The sequence below is a fragment of the Oncorhynchus nerka genome, linkage group LG1 (assembly GCF_034236695.1).
Source record: "Oncorhynchus nerka isolate Pitt River linkage group LG1, Oner_Uvic_2.0, whole genome shotgun sequence".
Lineage (NCBI taxonomy): Eukaryota > Metazoa > Chordata > Actinopteri > Salmoniformes > Salmonidae > Oncorhynchus > Oncorhynchus nerka.
Window position 1 is genome coordinate 9302681 of NC_088396.1, and position 22125 is coordinate 9324805.

The 22125-nt window shown below is 40.6% G+C and overlaps 1 protein-coding gene across 1 annotated transcript; it reads right to left on the bottom strand.

The window, feature by feature from the left end:
- Nucleotides 1-2196: 2196 nt before the first annotated feature.
- On the bottom strand, nt 2197-8444 carry twist2. The gene is made up of 2 exons (XM_029670057.2): nt 7690-8444; nt 2197-4868 (listed from the first exon to the last, which is right to left on the bottom strand). The coding sequence occupies exon 1, from the start codon at nt 8204-8206 to the stop codon at nt 7721-7723; it is 486 nt and encodes a 161-aa protein (XP_029525917.2). The 5' UTR covers nt 8207-8444; the 3' UTR covers nt 2197-4868; nt 7690-7720.
- Between the last annotated feature and the right edge of the window lie 13681 nt (nt 8445-22125).

The window sequence follows — 22125 nt, forward strand, 5'->3', positions numbered from 1 at the left end:
TTGAAGATGGGTCGTGGCTGGGTCTTCCAGCATGACAACGACCCCAAACACACAGCCAGGGCAACTAAGGAGTGGCTCCGTAAGAAGCATCTCAAAGTCCTGGAGTGGCCTAGCCAGTCTCCAGACCTGAACCCAATAGAATATCTTTGGAGGGAGCTGAACGTCCGTATTGCCCAGCGACAGCCCCGAAACCTGAAGGATCTGGAGAAGGTCTGTATGGAGGAGTGGGCCAAAATCCCTGCTGCAGTGTGTGCAAACCTGGTCAAGAACTACAGGAAACGTATGATCTCTGTAATTGCAAACAAAGGTTTCTGTACCAAATATTAAGTTCTGCTTTTCTGATGTATCAAACACTTATGTCATACAATAAAATGCAAATTAATTACTTAAAAATCATACAATGTGATTTTCTAGATTTTTGTTTTTAGATTCCATCTCTCACAGTTGAAGTGTACCTATGATAAAAATTACAGACCTCTACATGCTTTGTAAGTAGGAAAACCTGCAATATCGACAGTGTTTCAAATACTTGTTCTCCCCACTGTAGTTAAGCCTTTGGTTGAGTCAAATGGTTTCTCTATTTCCTCCAATAATGACAGTGTATGCCCATTTATATTCTGACTCACACACTCAGCCCTCTTGACTCATTCCATAGCAAGCAAGCATGCGAGGTCGGGTCGACACCATGGCAGTTGCAGCTGACTTTGAGCTTTACCACACCAAAAACGCTTCAGTCATGCCGCCCCCCCAATGGTAAAGTAACCTTAGCATTTCAGCGACCTTGCTGAACATGAAATCCTATTTTGAGGCGCACACAGCATAAACCTTTACTTTATCCCTTTTACTGCAAATTAAAATGTTGTAGCTTTTTCCGTCTGATTTTACAGGAAACATCTGGGGCTCTAGCGCTGCTTGAGCAGTAGGCCCCGGGCGATTTCCCGTGTTGCTTGGCTGTGAGCGCGCGGGATAATGAGCCGTTATCAAACGCGCTGCCGATGGCCGAACTAGGTCGAAATGGACCTGGCATAGGCCTACTCAGATCTCCACCTGGACCTCGTCCATGACTACCCACGACTACAATGCATGGTCAACCAACAAGCCTATAGTCTAATACCGTTTTCAAATGAGCTCATTGGCCTAAACATGACTTTCTTGAATTTGATTAGTTCAACTTTTTAGTGCAAGAAAATAGCCCTAATATAATAAATTATCTAACATTTGATGTTGAAAATACATTTTCTGTCGAGTTTTCAAATTCATAGCGTATAGTTGCCTATACTATGCTAAGAATCGTTTCACACTTGCAAGATATGAAGTGCACAGACATCTAGGCTACTTGGATATAGGCGATCCATTCATAGACTCTTCTACACTGTTGAATATGAAGTGCACAGACCTCTAGGCTACTTGGATATAGGCGATCCATTCATAGACTCTTCTACACTGTTGAATATGAAGTGCACAGACCTCTAGGCTACTTGGATATAGGCGATCCATTCATAGACTCTTCTAGGCTACTTGGATATAGGCTACCCATTCATAGACTCTTCTACGCTGTTGAATATGCAGTGCACAGACCTCTAGGCTACTTGGATATAGGCGATCCATTCATAGACTCTTCTACACTGTTGAATATGCAGTGCACAGACCTCTAGGCTACTTGGATATAGGCGATCCATTCATAGACTCTTCTACACTGTTGAATATGAAGTGCACAGACCTCTAGGCTACTTGGATATAGGCGATCCATTCATAGACTCTTCTAGGCTACTTGGATATAGGCTACCCATTCATAGACTCTTCTACACTGTTGAATATGAAGTGCACAGACCTCTAGGCTACTTGGATATAGGCTATCCATTCATAGACTCTTCTACACTGTTGAATATGCAGTGCACAGACCTCTAGGCTACATGGATATAGGCGATCCATTCATAGACTCTTCTAGGCTACTTGGATATAGGCTACCCATTCATAGACTCTTCTACACTGTTGAATATGAAGTGCACAGACCTCTAGGCTACTTGGATATAGGCGATCCATTCATAGACTCTTCTACACTGTTGAATATGAAGTGCACAGACCTCTAGACTACATGGATATAGGCTATCCATTCATAGACTCTTCTACACTGTTGCATGAACATCCATACCTGACTTGTTCCAGGGTTTAATCAATAAGTCACTTAATACCACATAACATGTAGCATTTAATTGCCACTTTATATCTGATTGCAATCAGAACCACATATATTCAAATTATTCATACAGATTGCAAAACAATGTACCCCTCCAGGCTTATATTATACATCATTGTAAGATAGACAAAACGTTATTCAAAGAAGGCTAAACATCTGTGCTATTGTTAAATTACATATTGATATTATATTGATAATTATTAACAGGGTGGTATATCAGAACTTATACCATGGGTATGACAAAACATGTATTTTTACTGCTAATTACATTGATAACCCGTTTTATTACAGCATAAGGCACCTCGGTGGTTTGTAATATATGGCCAATATATCACGCTAAGGGCCGCATTGTGTTATGCATAAGAACATCCCTTAGCCATGGTATATTGGCAATATACTACACCACCTCGGCCCTTTGTGCTTAAATATGCATTATTATAAAATAAATGTAAAAAAGTTTGTTTATTCTGCTTGCTTTAATTGAATGGGGTCTCGTTTTCCAGCTGAGATGTAAGATGAGCATACCAGATGCATCTTTATTTTTCAAGTGTTTCCCAAACAAGCAAGTAGAGAGAACACTTGGTAAGTGCATTAAACCATGTGTTGATACTGTACTGATAGATAGGATCAAAAGAAAGCAGCGCTGCTCTCGGATCAGCTTTCTCCATTCAAATCTTACCTTAAACATTATAATTATTCCACAATAGTGACGACGGATCAGCTCCTAGAGAAAACACTTCGGCTACATGGTAAGAACGTTCTAACGATGATCTTAACGCTACGAAGTCTCTGAGAAACGAGGCCCTGAACAGGTGCGTGCAATGAATATGGGCCTAGGGCTACTGGATGGGAAATAGATAGGCCTATGTGACTTCACGTAACAGCTTCATATTTGAGTATGCTAAAGGCTAGCCTACTGCAGCATCCAAGAGCATCACAACTGGAGAACATGACTGTACATCGCAGGTGCTTCCACTTCAAAACGCTGCCAGATTTCCTCCACCAGGATTTGAACACTCATCTTGAAGTTTAATTCAGGTTGTTTGGTGTATGTCTGCCAGTAGCTTGCAGTCAGGCTTCTATGTTGAGGCATCGCTATCAAAATAGGAATTCGTCTTACATGCCTTAACATCATGGTTAACCACCATAGGTGAGTTTGCTTTTATTACAAGTCATTTTCATGATATTTCCCGAAGGCGCCATGCAGTGAAATTCAACGTTTTTGTAGGCCTGGCACCTTTTTCAAAATGACAATAACCCTATAATTTGACAATGGGCATACAAGACAATAAAAGTCAACAGCAACGTTATAGCAAGGGTTTGTCATAGTGGAATGAATGCCAAAACGCTGAACTTGCACTGAGTGACCCGCACTGTGCAAACTGTGTTTAACAATAAGGTCCTTTCACTGTTTAGAGATGTATATCTTAACCAAGTCTGGGAAAATGGAATGTAAACAATTGTATGCTTTGAGAGTGTGTGGGTTAGATTGAAAGGGAAAATTAAGAGGTCTACCAGGGGCCCGGTATTTAAAAGCTGCGCGATAGTTATTGTCGTTATCTGCGGTTGTTCGGGCTCCCTTGCTCGTTAAAGAATTCCCCTCACGGCATCGCTATTTAAATGATTACGTTGTTATTAAGGCGGACAATACTTTTATATGCCTTTGGTTTGAAACTGGCTCGAATTACCCCCGCTGTTAATAAAGCCCGGCAGTTTTAATTTGACGGTTTTTAGCGGGTGATTTTTTTTTTCCACAACAAGAGGAGAAAGAAAAGCTCAACAAAATCTCACACTAAGCAGTGAAAGGAGTGTTTGTTTTCGCCTAGTCTATGAAATTATCCGGAGAAAATATGGCAGAGACCCTTCCTCAAACAAACACTGTTAGCGAGTAACACTAGTCATTAGCGAGTAACAATAGTCACACATATCACACAGTAGTGTCGTGGATTTTTTTACAGTCACAAAGAAATAATGCAATTGTTTTTCTTAATTAAATCTCAAACAAGATGCAAAACGATCAGGAGAAAAAAGGGTATGTTTTTTACTCAGTTTATTTGAGTTTAAACTTTTTTATTTATGTAGCCTACTGGAATTATTTAGATTGATATATAATATAGGGGATATAGCATATGTCATAATGGCACAATTGCTACGGTATTCTATGGAAACATAAATCAAAGGGCTCAACTTCATCATTCAAAAATATGTGTTTTAATAAATAGGCAAAAAAAAAACGGAGTTGAACATCCATGGAGCGTACTTCAATAACGTATTCTAAATTGCATTGGTCCCTTACAAGCTGAAGATACTTACAGGTATGTACAATAAGAAACATTTATATACTTCTATGTATTGTTTTTAAAAACAGAACGAAATATAATTTCCCCCCCCAAAATATCAAATATGGCTTTTCCTACTATCATCACCGACATTAAAACAACGTGATAATGCACCAGCGTCATACCACACTGTCTGACAACACTGTCTGAGTATGCAACATGATATTCAAGGTTATTTTGACTCCTTTTCACACTGTTCCATGTGTTAGGTAATTGCACTCAACGCACTCCGGGAGAGCTGTGTGTCACATTTACGTCTCTTGACAATGTTTCTGAGGTTCGTGGGTTCTTCAATAGATTTGGTGTCTTCATACTTTGTAGAAGTAAACAGTCTATAACAGTAAAAAACAAAACAAAAAAAACATCAAAATGTTAGCACCAATTACCAAAATTACAGATTTATTGCATATATATTATCAAGCAAAAGCTTTACAATATAGTTTAACTAATACATCACATGCATAGCTTTATTGCACTTAATTCCTGAAAGAGAATGCTAAGGCTAGCAATGACACCGTGCATTGTCTATTGGCCTTAAGGGTGGCACAAGTGTCTATTTGAAACGTTCACTGGCATAGGAAGTCATTAATGAAACAATTATTTCGCACTGAGTGAAACCATATGTCAACAACGGAAAGGGATTTCATTTTAAATGTGGTGCATAAACCACAGTGGCCTATGTCATTGCATTACTGGAAAATAACAGAACAGGCCAAATAGACTGTAAGGGATATGAGCACCTGTCCGTTTTAGGATGTTTTCATTTCTATGGAAGAGTGAACATACAGCATCATAAATCTATGATAAATATTTATGCAGTTATATTATTCCGAATGTATTCTATGCAAATGCATTTCACTTCATTCACAGTTGGCTACATTTCCTTTCAGTAATTTATGAGGCAAAGTGTAAATGCCGCAATTAGCCTATATTTCTATTAGACTTTAGATGGCCGTTTTGTTTCTTGAATTCGTTTAATAAATATTACTAGGCTAGAATTTGCTATACATAGTGAGTATGTGTGGGTTAAACATATTTGTATTCGTTTTGTTCAATAACCCATGTAAGGAGGAAAAAGAGCAAAGCTGATTACATCAGCCTATAGGCTAATGCACGTATAAGTAGCCAAGTCTCTGGGCCTAGTTTTGATTTGAGCCTCATAAATTGTTGATAATATTTTAATTATGTCGTTTTAATGAGAACAAATGAATGTAGTAAAGACCACATCCCAAGAAAAATACCATGTCATTCTGGGTTTGTATGCTGCAGCATTTGATATTGAAAAGACGTCCGGTTAAGTTCGAGAAGGACCACCTTCAAATGTACAGTGTTTACACAAATCGCCATAGTGTCGTTTATTTGTCCTCTTTACAGAAGAGCTGGTTTAAAGCCTACGACAACAAAGTCTTTCTGGTGATCGATTGATTTGCGAAACTACATGGTTCCAGTCCATGGAGCTAATCAAACCAAATGCAGCCATTATTTCACTGGAAAGGTGTCCTTCGCTGTCACGATTTTGAATCCATGTTCAACTCATATACGACTTGAATATGTTTTCCAATACATCAGTAGGCTACTAGAATTGGTCTAACCTATTGAGAGCAGACATGTCATTTAATAGCATAGGTAAATGTGTGGCCTATACTCCTTTAGAAAGAAGTAGGCCTAGGCATATTAACAATGTTTATAATAATTATTTGAAGCAGCAAACCATTCCTAACCATTCCTATTTTTGAACATGTAGCCTATGCCATATCAAGGCTCTTCATTCTCCATTTGACGAAATGTGCATTAGATTTACACTACTCTAATTAGGTCAAGGGCACTGGACAAGAAAACAAATGTATTCAGATTGTTGTGTGGCATGCATAGTGATGCATAAATACGTCTCAATGACTTGCTTCACAGCGCAAAGCCGCACAATTGTTTGGGTAACGGTATGCAATGATAAGGGAAGTAGAAACTCTCAAAATACCGTATCCATTTTTTTTTTTACATGCAACCAGCTAGTATAGATAGCCTTTAGTCCTAATGGCTCGCATATTTAATCAAACGCTGGTTTAAACTCTCAGGCCCAAGCCGAGCGTTGCCATTCCTGCGGCCTCCATACAAGAAAGTTCTCCATTGTGAATGTAAATTACCCATGGTAGGCTGTTCAAGTCTACTGCGTTTTTATGCGGCCAACCACTCTCTCTCTCCCATAGGCCCTCCGTCTTAAAATGTCGTTAAAGAACGGACAAGGACTAAGTGCAAGACTCACATCTCACCGCAGAGTTTAATGTGTTTTCGAGCTGTTATGCCACTCTCAGCTGGGAAAAACCCCATACGTTTCTACCATTATTCACTCCCCCAGTGTCAGTGAAGCTATTTTATAGTTGTCTTTGGTTGCTACCTCGGTGCTTGGCAAGTAAACAATGTTCCAAAACCATTATTTACATTAATAACACCAAGTTTCCATGTCCATAAATCATGAAGCAGCCATATTCTTATTGTAAATGAAGTACTCCATGACCCTCACTAACTTATTTTAAAGACCGTTTTCTTCTCATTTAGCAAAAGTGTTGTTGTCAAGCAATGCTGATGGAGCACTTGTTTAACTGTGTATTAACCTGGCTCACGCTCAGGTCATCCACACGCGTTTCTGCGCGTCAGACTCCGGGTGCGCGCGGACTGGTGAAATGTATGGCATGGATGTGTACGAATGTTATTTGTAGGCTATTGAGCTACCATATTCATTTGATCATACAAATTCACTGAACAATTGGGTAGGTTACAATTATTCCGTACATAATTCACTATACTATTGTTATTACCTATAGAATTAGAGGGGACATGGTTTCGCTTTGAAATCAATAGCCTACCTGACGCTGACTTTAAGCTAAAGCCACAACCTAATATTTGTTTCCCCCAGGGTCATTAACCAGTGCCAATGCTATAACTACTGTATGTGAGGTTCGCCATTATTATCACTTGTTAAATTTGCCCTATAATGTTCACGAATTTCAACTAGGATATAGGCTAGCCTATAGGAATAGGCCTACTCTTTATGTTCACAACTTGTATGCATAATAATCATCATCATCATCACCATTTAGGACTTATTTTTGGTTTTGTTTCGTCTCATGGGAGGTAAAAGCTGCATTTGCCACCTACCGCTTTGGCAATGAGTGAAGGGCTTTGGGTGCTAGTGCGTTGCAGACATTGACCACGCGCCCTCCATCCTCCACACAGAGAACGCATAACTGAGTCTCTCGTGCGCAACGTAGCTGCAGCTCGACATCTTGTTGTCCATCTCATCGCTTTGCAGCACCTGATAGAGGAAGTCTATGTATCTGGAGGCCAGTTTTAGTGTCTGGATCTTGCTCAGTTTATCCGAGGGTAGAGTGGGGATGATTTTGCGTAAAGACGAGAAGGCTTCGTTGAGCGACTGTGTCCTTTGCCTCTCCCTGACGTTGGCCAGGCACCGCTGGTTCTGCAACTCCTCGTAGGACTGATTGCTGCTTGGACTCGTTTTTTTGCCCCGTTTCACGGAACCCGGACTGCTGTCTTCGCTCGTCTTTTTACTGTGTCTCCTCTTCCTTCCAAATCTTTTCTGTTGTCTGTCCAACTCCTCCTCGCTGGTCACTAGGCTATCCACAGGGGAGATGGGAGAACTTGAGCCCTCTTCCATTTCTCGTTTAAAGAAATGCAAGGATATCGAATAAAAAACGGTCTCCACTTTTGAAGCCTGAGTTAGAAAATTATATCCGAATATGCAGCCAGGCACCGACAGAAAGCCGTTTTAAAAAATGTCTTACTCTACGACTATTCTTCTCTTTACGTCTTGGGAGTCTGATACACTACTTTCAAACGTACGCTTGGCACCGTCCTTCTCTCGCAGGACGTTTTTCCTTACTTTTTGGGGGAAACTTTATCCAAGTTTCAGATGCTAAATAGTTGTCTGAGTGGAGGGGGAGGCAGTATTGGACTCTGATTGGCCAGCTAATAAACAGGAGGGAACAGTCTTAGGTTACACTCCATCATTCTAGCAGCCCAGGACTTCAGTCAGAACATATTTGATGGTCATGTCAAAACAATCAAATATGACAAAAGTAACAATAGGTCTATTATTATTATCTGCAATAATTCATGTTCTAGCCTTCCTATTCCAAATATAGTACGTTTATTTGATAAATGCATAATTAAAATTCTGAAAAGTGTGTTGTTTCTTATTTGGATATTTAATGAACAATACACATTTAATTCCGTTATACTGACTATCTTAATATAGTGACATCAAGATAAACGATAAATAATAACCTAAATATATATAGGCTTATATGTAATCTAAATCATATATAGTTGATATCTCTCTATGATGCATCTCAATAGGCCTTCTATTCAAAATCAAATAAATGTATATTTGTCACATGCGCAGAATACAACAGGTGTAGTAGACCTTACCGTGAAATTCTTACAAGCCCTTAACCAACAATGCAGTTCAAGAGATATAGTTAAGAAAATATTTACTAAATAAACTAAAGTATAAAACAAAATAAAAAGTTAGACAATGAAATAACAATAGTAAGGCTATATACAGGGGGTACCGGTGCCGAGTCAATGTGCGGGGGTACAGGTAAGTCGAGGTTATTTGTACATGCAGGCAGGGGTAAAGTGACTATGCATAGATAATAAACAGCGAGTAGCAGCAGTGTGAAAACAAGGGGGGTTAATGTAAATAGTCCGCTGTTAAGGAGCATTTTGGACCTAGACTAGGCGCTCCGGTACCGCTTGCCGTGCGGTTAGCAGAGAGAACCTATACATCTATAAGTTCCGTGAACATTTAGTTTGTGAATACATAGAAAATACTTACCCTATACAGACAGTTGGGAATAGATACACTAGTTCACTAATTAATAAAAAATATGTATGCTTTCCCAGCTTTTATCATGTGGAAGTCACCGAAAGGGTAACGTGTTTCTGTGAATGCCTCCAGTGGACGTTTCGCATTGGCGTTTTGGCAAAGTTCCACCTCTTCATGTGTGATGTCATGTTTTCTACACATAACGGTGCGCAAGTGGCTCGTAATAACGGCCGAATTGTCTGCTGCCAAAATGCTTTTAACATTGGAGTAAAATCCCACTGTATATGTGTTTTACCTATACATTTATCTGTAATATTAAGATATAATTAAAGATATAATTAAATAATGAAATCCTTCCTCATAATTATGAAATACTTGAATTGCACCATGAGTTTAATTGCTTGGTAATATGTGTGAAGGATGAAGCCTAATAACAAGTGAGTATATTCACCCAGATGCAAGATATAGATTTTATTTTGTGCAATGTTATTCTTATAAACGGTCAATTATATGAAATCAAATACTGTAGCCTACTTCAATACCTCTCTGAGCAACACAATCTCACACTCAATTCGTGTAAATATGCACAAAAATATTTAATCAGATTTCGTGCATTTTTCTGCGGTTTTGTCTGGCTTGATTCTTGTGAAAATACCAAAATACCAAATTGTGCGACTTCATTCATAGGAAAATATTTTTTGGGGGGCAAACTTCGGAACAATTTTTGACAGTTATTGAAGCAATGCTTTTTGGGCAATGATGTTCTACACTCCCTTTTTTTTGTATCCCACATTTATTTAAATATAATAAACGTGTCAACAACCCAATTTTGTTAATCAACCAGGTTGTCACCGAAACACTTATAATATAATAGTAGCCTTGTGTTTTTATTTGATTTGATTAATGCCAATGTTGTTTTCTATGCTTGTTTTTTCTTAATACTTTAGGATCCTGGTGCTATGTCTGATTTGGTGAGGGTTGCCAGATTGGAGAAAAAAACTGTATTTTCCAGATTTTTGTGTCATATCGATGAAGGTATTTCTTGGGGAATGGGGATACATTTTCATGATGGGAAATAAATTAATTAATAAATGTGGGGAAACAGAACACCTGCAAAGAAAATCTGTTTGGTTTAAATTTCCCTGGAACAACTGCATGGTATTTGAACTATAACGAGTCTGGACTATGATCAATTAAGCAGTTAAATGGATAATGTATCATGTAAAGTAACGAATTATGTTGGCACTTCCAAGGCCATTTCATGATGATTATGATTATTTCATGATGATTATTGCAGTTGTGTCAATCATGTTATATACTTAGACTATCGTAACAAGGACTATGCATGCATTGTAGGCCTACTGCCTCTGCCTAGGTTTTCATGGCAATGACTATTAAGAGCTCACTTTGTCACGTATGAGCCCTGGTTAGAGTCCCTGTTGCAGCTTTCACTTTTTTCCCGCTACATTGGTGGCGGCGTTGCGATCACGTCCAGCTCACGTCTAGTGGTGGGAAGCATTCTGTTTTTCAACATTGTGTTGGAATGTAATTACATTGCTATAGCTAGTGAACAATGGATAAGCAACAATGGGCATGATGGATAGAAGTAGTCACTACAGGTGACTACAGGTAGTCAAGCCTTACATTAACGTTGCCTGAAGCTAAATGGAAAGGGCTATGCCTTGACCAGTTATTCTAAAGAAAATCCTCTGTGACTGTCTACTTTACATAAGTTAACTTAACAGTGTGGACCCGAAACAAACACATTCTACACATTTACAAACACCCTGTTTAAAGTGTTATTACAACCATGGTGTTCTGTTGTTACTGAAGCATGTGTCAAATAACCTGACAATGACCCACATCATATGGGTAGACAAATCATGTGTGTTGTGCAGCAAAACACAACTTTCCTTTTTTAAGGATGCCTTTCCCAGTCATGAAGGATGAAGCTAGGCCCCTCTTGGTTCTCATTTCGAAAACTGAACTCATATTAGAGGTTATATGACAGACTCTCCTATACCACTTTGCCCAACATGTTATAACACCAGAGATTGTAAATAAACCCTTTTTAATGTGATATAACTTGTATCATTATTATAGGGCTGTGAAACCCACGGCCAAATGGCTTCAGACTGAACATTTCTCACTGGAAATTGCTGCTGACATTGAACATAGCTTATTGCTTTCTTCAGTGGAAACAGAATATGTATAAAAATGACAAATATACCAAAAGATAAATCAAACAGAGATGAATGACTATTTAACCATGTTAATCATTACTGAAACATGCAAACTTTTAAAGATAATGAATACATGACTTCTAACTACAAATATTTTATAAAAAATAATTCATTCTAGGGGAGGGTTTGGCCGGCCGGGATGTCCTTTTCCTATCGCGCTCTAGCGACTCCTGTGGCGGGCTAGGCACATGCATGCTGACATGGTTGCCAGTTGTATGGTGTTTCCTCCGACACATTGGTGCGGCTGGCTTCCTGGTTAAGCAAGCAGTGTGTCAAGAAGCAGTGCAGCTTGGCAGGGTCGTGTTTTGGAGGACGCATGGCTCTCGACCTTTGCAGCGATGGGACAAGTTGCAGCGATGGGACAAGACTGTAACTACCAATTGAGGAGAAAAAAACGGATAAATGTTTTTTTTTTAAATAAAATGTAAAATAAAATTAAAACAAAAGTCATAAGTTGGCTATAAGATGAGTACAAACCAAGTGAGTGTGTATATATGTTTGTAAGTGTTTCTGTGTGTGTGTGTGTGTGTGTGTGTGTGTGTGTATTATGGTGTGTATTATAATTTCCCATCATAAAAATGTATAACCATTCCCCAATCAAATATCTTCATCTATCCCGAAAAATAAAACATCTGGAGACAGCCTTGTATTAAATGCGTTATGAAGAAAATCGTGTTGGCCTACACTTGCCTACACCAAAAAGGGCCTTTCTGACTACAAGTGCACCAGTATCCTAAAGTATTAAGTGAAAACAAGCATAGAAAACATTATTGGCATTTATTTAAAAAATAAGGCTACTATTATTTAGATGATAATCTGGTTGATAAAAAAATGCCTGGATCGAACCAGGGTGTCTGTAGTGACACCTCTAGCATTGAGATGCAGTGCAAAAGATTGTTCTGAAGTTGGCCCCCCCAAAAATGTATTTTCCTATGAATGAAGTCGCACAAAAGTGTGTGTATTGAGTGTGAGATTGTGTTGCTCTAAAATGAACTTTATGAACAACACTTGAAAATGCAGCCAAGCCTACTGACAAAATAGCTATATAGGTTTACATGTTTATATGTCTTACAAATCTGGAGGCCTAATGCATTTACTGTGTTATTTGTTACATTAGCCTACTGAATAAGCGGATCTCAGATGTACTTTTTGCAGAGACCAATTTTTTAAGTTGCGCAATTATTTTGAACACATGTAAGTGGGCCTGGTGTGAGGACATTCTGGCAGCCTCGCAAAGGTCCCTGCCTGTACGGCCATCTCTGTGCCGGGTCTGGTGTATCTCTTTGACTAGGATGGTAATAATGCATGTCACACTGCTTTTACCCACGTCCAGTGCTCCCAAAACCGACTCTGGGAAAACTCCGAAAAGGTCAAGTTTGGTCACTAGTAATTGAAGCTGATGATATCTTGGGTTTGAAGAAATACTGTATGTAATATTTAACATTCTAGAAATATGCATTAACCATCAATAGACATGGCAGCACTTAAAATAGACACACACACACACACACACACACACACACACACACACACACACACACACACACACACACACACACACACACACACACAGATGTCCTCTGATTATGCCCCCTGACCTTTTGCTCCATGTCAGCAGGGTTGCAGGAGGCCAGTTTACCTAGGATAGATTAGGAGGGGGGGGGGGGGGGGCTGATTTTAAACAGTGACTGGGGGCTATACAATGTGGTTCTGGGCCAAGAATAAGCAATTTCATCGAATTCAAGTTAACTCTATTTTACATTTTTTTTACATTTTTCCTGGACCCCAGGAAGAGTAGCTGTTGCTTGTGGAGTAGCTAATGGGACAACAGCTACTCAACCTATATGGCCGTTATGTCTTTATCATGACACAAGTCAATGTTTATAGTGCATCATAATTGACTTATACTGTATTTCATGTTGTAAAACACCTGTTAGATTGATGCCTTATCCTGGTGAGAGTGAGGGGTGATTCTCTCCTTTGAGCGTCTGCGTGTGTGCGCGTGCGTGTGCGTGTGTGTGTGTGTGTGTGTGTGTGTGTGTGTGTGTGTGTGTGTGTGTGTGTGTGTGTATGAGATGACCCGCATCAGATCAAAGATGATCTCAGGGCCGTATTTCACCCGGGCAGAATGACGCATTTATATCTCCCTGACACCTCCAAACCAGCTCCACATGGGCCCGGCCTCCCCTTAATAAGCCCAGATCTTTTCTACAGAGGCCTGTCACATCAATCGACACACATCCTCCGCATGCAGCACGCTGACTTCAGATCAGGGTAATAAATAGAAAACGAGTGGCCGGGGGAGACGTGGAAAAAAAGAATAATAAAAAGATGACCCGGCATGTGCGGCATCAGTCAAGGCTTTTATGAAGCGTCTGCCTAAAAAGCCAAATCGATGGGTTTGGCCCCCGCCAAGGGCTTCAGATCTGACAAAGGTTAGGGAAGTGTTATGAAAGGTTATGAACGAGATGATTTGTTGGGGCATTCTGTGATGAGTGGAATTTTACTGTCCATGTGCATGCCAAGATTGGTTACCTCGGGGTTTGGGCCGCAACCCTTACAAGGCTTACCCCAAATGATCTTGGCAAGTGGATCTAAAGCAGTCAGATGAGAGCACAGTGTGTTTGTGTGTATGTATGTGTGTGTGTGTGTGTGTGTGTCCATCCGTGTGTGTGTGTGTCCATCCGTGTGTGTGTGTGTACATCCGTGTGTGTGTGTGTACACGCGTGTGTGTATGTGTCATGGTGTGTGAGGGAGAGCATGTGTTTCATACCAAGATGAACAAAAGATGTTCAGCAGAGAAAGAGCTCCAGCTGGTTTTCATCGGTAGCACTGCTTGTGTCAATTACTAACAGTGCAATCACTTTTAATGTTGCTACTGGTTTTTCTGCTTCCATGAACAGATTACCGTTCACATCACATACTGATCGATACCTGTTGCTCTGCAATTGCAATTGATATTGCTTGTATTTCCAAACCTGCATTTCCTAGTACCGTCATTACTCTGAAACACACAAATGTCCTGCTTTAGCTTGTAGGCCTTTCCTGCAGTCAAATGACCTAGTGGCCTCATGGTTGGAATGTTATTCATCTTTTGCCTAATTTCCTAATTAATTAATATTATTTAAAGGGAAATGCCGAAAATCTGGTGTTTCTATGTCAAACAGTTTTGTTATATTACAGTCTTCTGTGATGTATATAAAGAGCACTATTGGGATGCAAACTCAAAATGTAATACATTTCAACTCTATATCTGACATGGTACAGGTGTCTTCTTTTTTTTAAGCCCCATAACCATGTGTGCGAGGTGTATACTTTTGTTTCAAAGTAGATTAGTTTAAAATGACCAATAAAACACTGTGTGGCCCTGATTTAGCCCACTGCAGTAAAAGGTTAAACATCACGTTCGATGTGGCACACTGAATTGCTACATGAGGACAAACTTTGCTCTGTTAGCCACCCTTGGACACACTGAGTGGCACATGAAGGGATCCAGGAGAGTAAACAATTCCCCCACACACACTATAGTCTGTAAACATCACCTGTTCAGGGACCACTACTACCAGGGAAAGACTGGGGCCAGAAATCGGGCCATGCAATTCTAACACACTGGCCCATTTTTTCCTCTAGGATCACACATCAGCCCATTACTTTCCTCAATTTAGACAGGCCCACTTGACGAAAGATGGACCAGCCCATCTGTCATTTGCTAGTAGAACTACCCAATAGCTGGTCCATCTCTGACTACCACCAACACCACCACTACTGCCGACCATTACCCAATCAAGGAGGAAGTGGCTTTTCAACAAAATGTAGAGATTTCCCCATATTGCAGCACTCTTTTCCAGTAAGGAGGACTTCTTCAGCATTACCAATGAAAATGTCCTCATAGGTATTGGTTATACAAGTTCGGGCAACACCGGAGAACATAGACTCTTAGAGTTACAACTGTAATCTCTGATTACTGTGAGATAAAACGTTGAGAAAGAAAGACCCCACTCATAGACAAAATGTCCAGATAATGTCCACATTTTTGAACAGGTGTAGATGATTAAAAGATGCATTGTGAACTGATTTTGATCAGGTTTTAAAAGTGTAAAACAGACAAGATGAGGACTCATGACCCATGTTGGCGCCAGGTTTAAACAGAGTTTATGTTTGGGGCTGGTTTCCCAGATGTTGATTAAGCCTAGTCCTGGACTACCAGGCTGAGGTTTTCTGGGAAGCCGGCCCAAGATTTTCTTTACTTATGACATCATATGCCTGGCATGCAGGTAATTTTGTTAAATACATTTTTATTAGGCAAGTCAGTTAAGAACAAATTCTTATTAACCCTAGTGGGTTAATTGCCTTGTTCAGGGGCAGAACGACAGATTTTTACCTTGTCAGCTTGGGGATTTGATCTACCAACCTTTCAGTTACTGGCCCAACGCACTAACCACTAGGCTACCTGCCGCCCCTTATCACACACTATAGTTTGATAATCAGACCCTATATTTATGGTAAGCCCCTTTGGTGAATGAAGCAAGAGGCAATATCAGTGAGTGGGGCCAGTTAGTGGGGCCATAAAACCGTAGGCACTAAATCACAAAGATTCATTCTTCACTGTAGTATACCTCTCAGTGGCTCTCGATTCATACAGTATATATACAAAATTAGTGGATTTGGCTATTTCAGCCTCACCCATTGCTTACAGATGTATAAAACCGAGTACACCGCCATGCAATCTCCATAGACAAACATTGGCTGTAGAACGGCCTTACTGAAGAGCTCAGTGACTTCCAATGTGGCACCGTCATAGTATGCCACCTTTCCTTTTTCACCAAATTTCTGCCCTGCTAGAGCTGCCCCTGTCAACTGATAAATGCTGTTATTGTGAAGTGGAAATGTCTAGGAGCAGTGTGTAACAATGTGTGTAACAGCTTGAAGCATTTAGGATTGTTTAATATGATGCAGGTTTCTAATAGATGTTCAATCTCCAGTGTGGACAGGCCTCCAGTACATTCAGGGGTATAGAGAGCAAAATAGGTGGGAATTTTCCACTTCTATGTGCAAGGAGCTACACTCAGGTCAGGATATGCTGACTGTGCCCAATGCTGAAGTCTAGCATATTGGGCCCAAAAAAGGGACTTGTCAAAAAGTCAATAGATCAACAACAAAAAATCTGGCTAGTTACTTCTAATATGTCTATCTGTTTAATCAGTAGTTTTCTAGAAATGTGTAACTTAGAGACTGCAGCTAAATGAGAATATAATGGAGAAACTTTTGGGATACTTCCATCAAAATGCTTCACTTGGCTATGGTAACAATGTTTGAGGCATACATGTTGTAAAAAACTAAAACGTTGTTCCTATTGTCTGTGCATATTGCTTTGGGAATTGGAAAAATCGAACTGGTATTTCTCTCCACTGAAATTGGTGCCCTAGTGCAAAGTCATGAACTTTCTCCCCTTGCTTCCCCCCACAGTGAGACTCAACTCACACTCAACTCAAACACGTTTCGTTGACTTGACAGTGAAAGAAAACGGTCTTGCCAGAGCAATTATGTTGGCGAAAACGCAATTATATTCATTATGCATGCACAACCTCCAGGATCTGAACCCAACTTCAAACACCGTCTGGAATAGAGGGTTTCTTGCTGATGGGACAGAGAGTCAAATACTAATTAAGTAAGAAAGTGAGAGAGGGAATGGAGAGGGAATGGTCAGTAGGGTTCTGACAGAGGGAAGTTCACTCCTCTGCCTCCTGCACTAACACAGCTAGCATAATTAGCATTGTATTTGTGACCCTGATGCCGAGGTTAGCATGGTAAGCATAGCTGCTGGGCCCAGGTTGACTGTGCCCTGTTTAGGTACACAGTGCCTAGGTGGTCTGGAAGGCTAAAACTGGGCTGGACTGGGCCAAAGGGGAGATGACCAAACTAAAGACTATAGGCAAACATGGGACCTGTTTGCTTTGCTGATTGGCTTAGACGTAGGGGTGAAGATGGGGTCATCGTCAGCGGAAGTCAACACTGAGGTAACACTTACAGTAAACTGTCAGTCCCAGTTCCTTACATATCACCTAGCCTACACCCCAGGCCCATATCCTTAGGCCTTGTATAAGGAGTTGAGTGGACTTATGCATTGTCTACAGCACAATAAACCTCACTCTTGTGGAGCTCAAGCCAGACACCAATATGATCACTTCATAATAAAATCACACACTGAGTAAAAGTATGGTGGTATGGACATGCTAACATGCAATTTCTCTATCCAGGCTAGACTAGCATTACAAGCAACTACTGCTACAATCGCTTGCAGCCCTCTAAGTGCTTAACAACTAGAAAAGCCTTAAAGCGTCTCTGTTTATCTAGACTCTCTGCTTAGAGTGTTTGCGCTGGGCACCAGGAGAGCTGTGATTCCAATCCAAAGAGGAAATTATTGAAGGTCCCAATGCTCGTCTGAGAATACTTCAAATGGGGCCCCCCGCCGTTTGGCCCCATCAGCAAAGGGCCCGAGACGTATTGTAAAGACGACAGCAGGCTTTCCCCACACACCACTCTGAGTTATTAGCTCCCAGGCTAAAGCAGCACAGCGGCCCTGTGAAGAGGAATGGTAATGAGAGAAACAGATGAGGTATTTAACTAGCGTTTCACAGCTATTAAAGAGGCGTAGACCGACTGGCCACCGGTCGGTCTGGTGTGGAGTCAGCATTTCTCTTCGGCTTCTGCTTCATCAAATGGCTCTTCCTGTTCTCGCCTTTCCAAATTACTTCAGGTATTTGTGATGCTGTTATTTCGTAATTAAAAGGTTTGAATCAAATGTATTAACTTAATTGTAACTTAGGAGATCCTCATGAAATGTTTTGTTATTTTGTAATATTGTGAGTTCTGAAATGGTCTTTATAAAAAAAAATGTAAAAGCTTTTATGTATTTAATTTCCTAGGCACACACACTTGGTTTCCTATTAAAGCCACAGTCTGTAAGACTGTCTATCACTGCTGGCCCAGGAGTAAATTTTGGGCCTGCGGTCCAGATAAAAGATGCGTATTGAACATAGCCTTTGTAGAAAGCAACTCATTTCACGGGGATATAAATTGTCTGAGGACTGTGCTTGAGTAGGAGGATGGAGAGAATAGACGTTGAACATCAGAGTGATCGAAGATTCATTTGGATGGGAAGTAAAGCCCAGATGCAGTGTGATGTTACATTTACGTCATTTAGCAGACGCTCGTATCCAGAGCGACTTCCAGGAGCAATTAGGGTTAAGTGCCCTGATCAAGGGCATATTGACAGATATTTCACCTAGTCGGTTCAGGGATTCAAACCAGCCACCTTTCAGTTACTGGCCCATCACTTTTAACCGCTCGGCTACCTGCCCCCATTACCATAGAGACTTCTTATTTTACTTAGACCTCAGTGTGCGATATCGCACGGAATCCCTTCCATGAGCGGGTTTCATGTAAGTATAGCCATGCCGGCCATATTTTTCATCTTACACCAATAAACAGTTCCAAAAGCAGCCCTTTCCTGGCAGCTGATGTTTTGCCCTTCTGAGAGAAGTAGAACAAGTTAGAGCCATATGATGGAACCCAGTTACAGAACAATGTTGCTGTGAGTGAATTGGGGCATCACAGTCTACTAAAAGCCACAATGGTTATTTCAATTAATAATACCTATTCTTTCTTGAAGAATGGGCTGTAAATGCTTTATGAGCTTAGTACAACTCTTACCCTATCATAACCCCTATCTCATAATAATATTCAAATAGTGTTTCTATCATGTACTTTTTTGTGTGCTGTTGTTCCATTATTATTTCAGGTTCAAACCTAAAACATATCAGAAGCCCTGGCCTAACCAATAGGCCTTTTCTTAAAATAAACATAGGCCATTTCTATCATCCTGCATATACACATACAGTGGGGAGAACAAGTATTTGATACACTGCTGATTTAGCAGGTTTCCCTACTTACAAAGCATGTAGAGGTCTGTAATTTGTATCATAGGTACATGTCAACTGTGAGAGACGGAATCTAAAACAAAAATCCAGAAAATCACATTGTATGATTTTTAAGTAATTAATTTGCATTTTATTGCATGACATAAGTATTTGATCACCTACCAACCAGTAAGAATTCCGGCTCTCACAGACCTGTAAGTTTTTCTTTAAGAAGCCCACCTGTTCGAACTCGTTACCTGTATAAAAGACACCTGTCCACACACTCAATCGAACAGACTCCAACCTCTCCACAATGGCCAAGACCAGAGAGCTGTGTAAGGACATCGGAGATCAAATTGTAGACCTGCACAAGGCTGGCATGGGCTACAAAACAATAGGCAAGCAGCTTGGTGAGAAGGCAACAACTGTTGGCGCAATTATTAGAAAATGGAAGAAGTTCAAGATGACGGTCAATCACCCTCGGTCTGGGGCTCCATGCAAGATCTCACCTCGTGGGACATCAATGATCATGAGGAAGGTGAGGGATCAGCCCAGAACTACACGGCAGGACCTGGTCAATGACCTGAAGAGAGCTGGGACCACAGTCTCAAAAATCCTGCAGCGCACGCAAAGTCCCCCTGCTCAAGCCATTGCATGTCCAGGCCCGTCTGAAGTTTGCCAATGACCATCTGGATGATCCAGAGGAGGAATGGGAGAAGGTCATGTGGTCTGATGAGACAAAAATATAGTTTTTTGGTCTAAACTGCACTCGCCATCTTTGGAGGAAGAAGAAGGATGAGTACAACCCCAAGAACACCATCCCAACCATGAAGCTTGGAGGTGGAAACATCATTCTTTGGGGATGCTTTTCTGCAAAGCGGACAGGACGACTGCACCGTATTGAGGGGAGGATGGATGGGGCCATGTATCGCGAGATCTTGGCCAACAACCTCCTTCCCTCAGTAAGAGCATTGAAGATGGGTCGTGGCTGGGTCTTCCAGCATGACAACGACCCCAAACACACAGCCAGGGCAACTAAAGAGTGGCTCCGTAAGAAACATCTAAAGGTCCTGGAGTGGCCTAGCCAGTCTCCAGACCTGAACCCAATAGAAAATCTTTGGAGGGAGCTGAAAGTCCGTATTGCCCAGCGACAGCCCCGAAACCTGAAGGATCTGGAGAAGGTTTGTATGGAGGAGTGGGCCAAAATCCCTGCTGCAGTGTTTGCAAACCTGGTCAAGAACTACAGGAAACGTATGATCTCTGTAATTGCAAACAAATGTTTCTGTAGCAAATATTAAGTTCTGCTTTTCTGATGTATCAAATACTTATGTCATGCAATAAAATGCCAATTAATTACTTAAAAATCATACAATGTGATTTTCTGGATTTTTGTTTTAGATTCCGTCTCTCACAGTTGAAGTGTACCTATGATAAAAATTACAGACCTCTACATGCTTTGTAAGTAGGAAAACCTGCAAAATCAGCAGTGTATCAAATACTTGTTCTCCCCACTGTATAAACAGTCTGAGCATGTCCTATTATGCCAGGGAAACTGCTTCGAGATTGTAAAAGTGGGTTTACCCCAATCCAGATCGAACCCACCATACTGTAGCCGACTGATGAATTGACAACCTCATTTTCATTCTCCCGGAGATTTGTAGCATTTTTACAGGCATTTCGCTCTACTTCCTCTGGATCCCCGTGTCGCTCAACAGAATGCGATGGGCTAATTATATAGGCCCGGGGTTTCACGAGGTCGCCCGATAAACACACCTGCCAGCTCACAGCAAACTAGCAACCCAGTGCTCAAGACTTTATGGAGTTTGTCCGTTTTGGTAGGACTAAACCGGATGTTAAATCAACAAACAAGCATTGGACGCAAAAAATAAACTAGACAAATCTTGACGCAATCCACAGACTGGTGCCCCATACACATCGTGATGTATTTCATTAGATTAGAATTTTAATGTCCATCAAGTTATCATTTCTCTTTGTCCAATAATCACAATTAGCCGATTTCCCCTTACATTTAATGACCGAGATCATGAGTAAGTAGACCTATTTTCTAGCCTAGTCATCAAAGTAAAAGGCTGGAGTAGGCCTTCTGCACTATTATGTAATGTGTATCTCAAAAAACTATATGCTATGCAATACTGTGTATAAAAGTAGGCCAACCATGTATGTAAATTGTATATGTAACAAAATACCTGTACAAACAAAAATGAAAAATAAAGTTATGTTACCCAAAGATGGGCAAATAAAACATCTATTTTTTTGAAGACCGCAGGAAACGGCTTGATTGTGTGTGTGATTTACATTTTCTGAATTTCTACATATTTTTCCTACCGTAATCGATAAAAGCGTGACTGTCCTGTAATTGAAAGATTGTTCCATGTTCGGTTGCTCCCCAGTCCCCACCACTCAATGCCTATCCAATATTTCCAATAGAGGGAGGTAGTGGTCAACGAGCATTACAGTCAAAGGTGTCAGAAAGTAATTCATTATAGGCTACCTCCAAGATCAGTAGATAATCAAGAACATTACTTGTTTAATCAAGTACATTGCATGAATTGTGACATTAGAT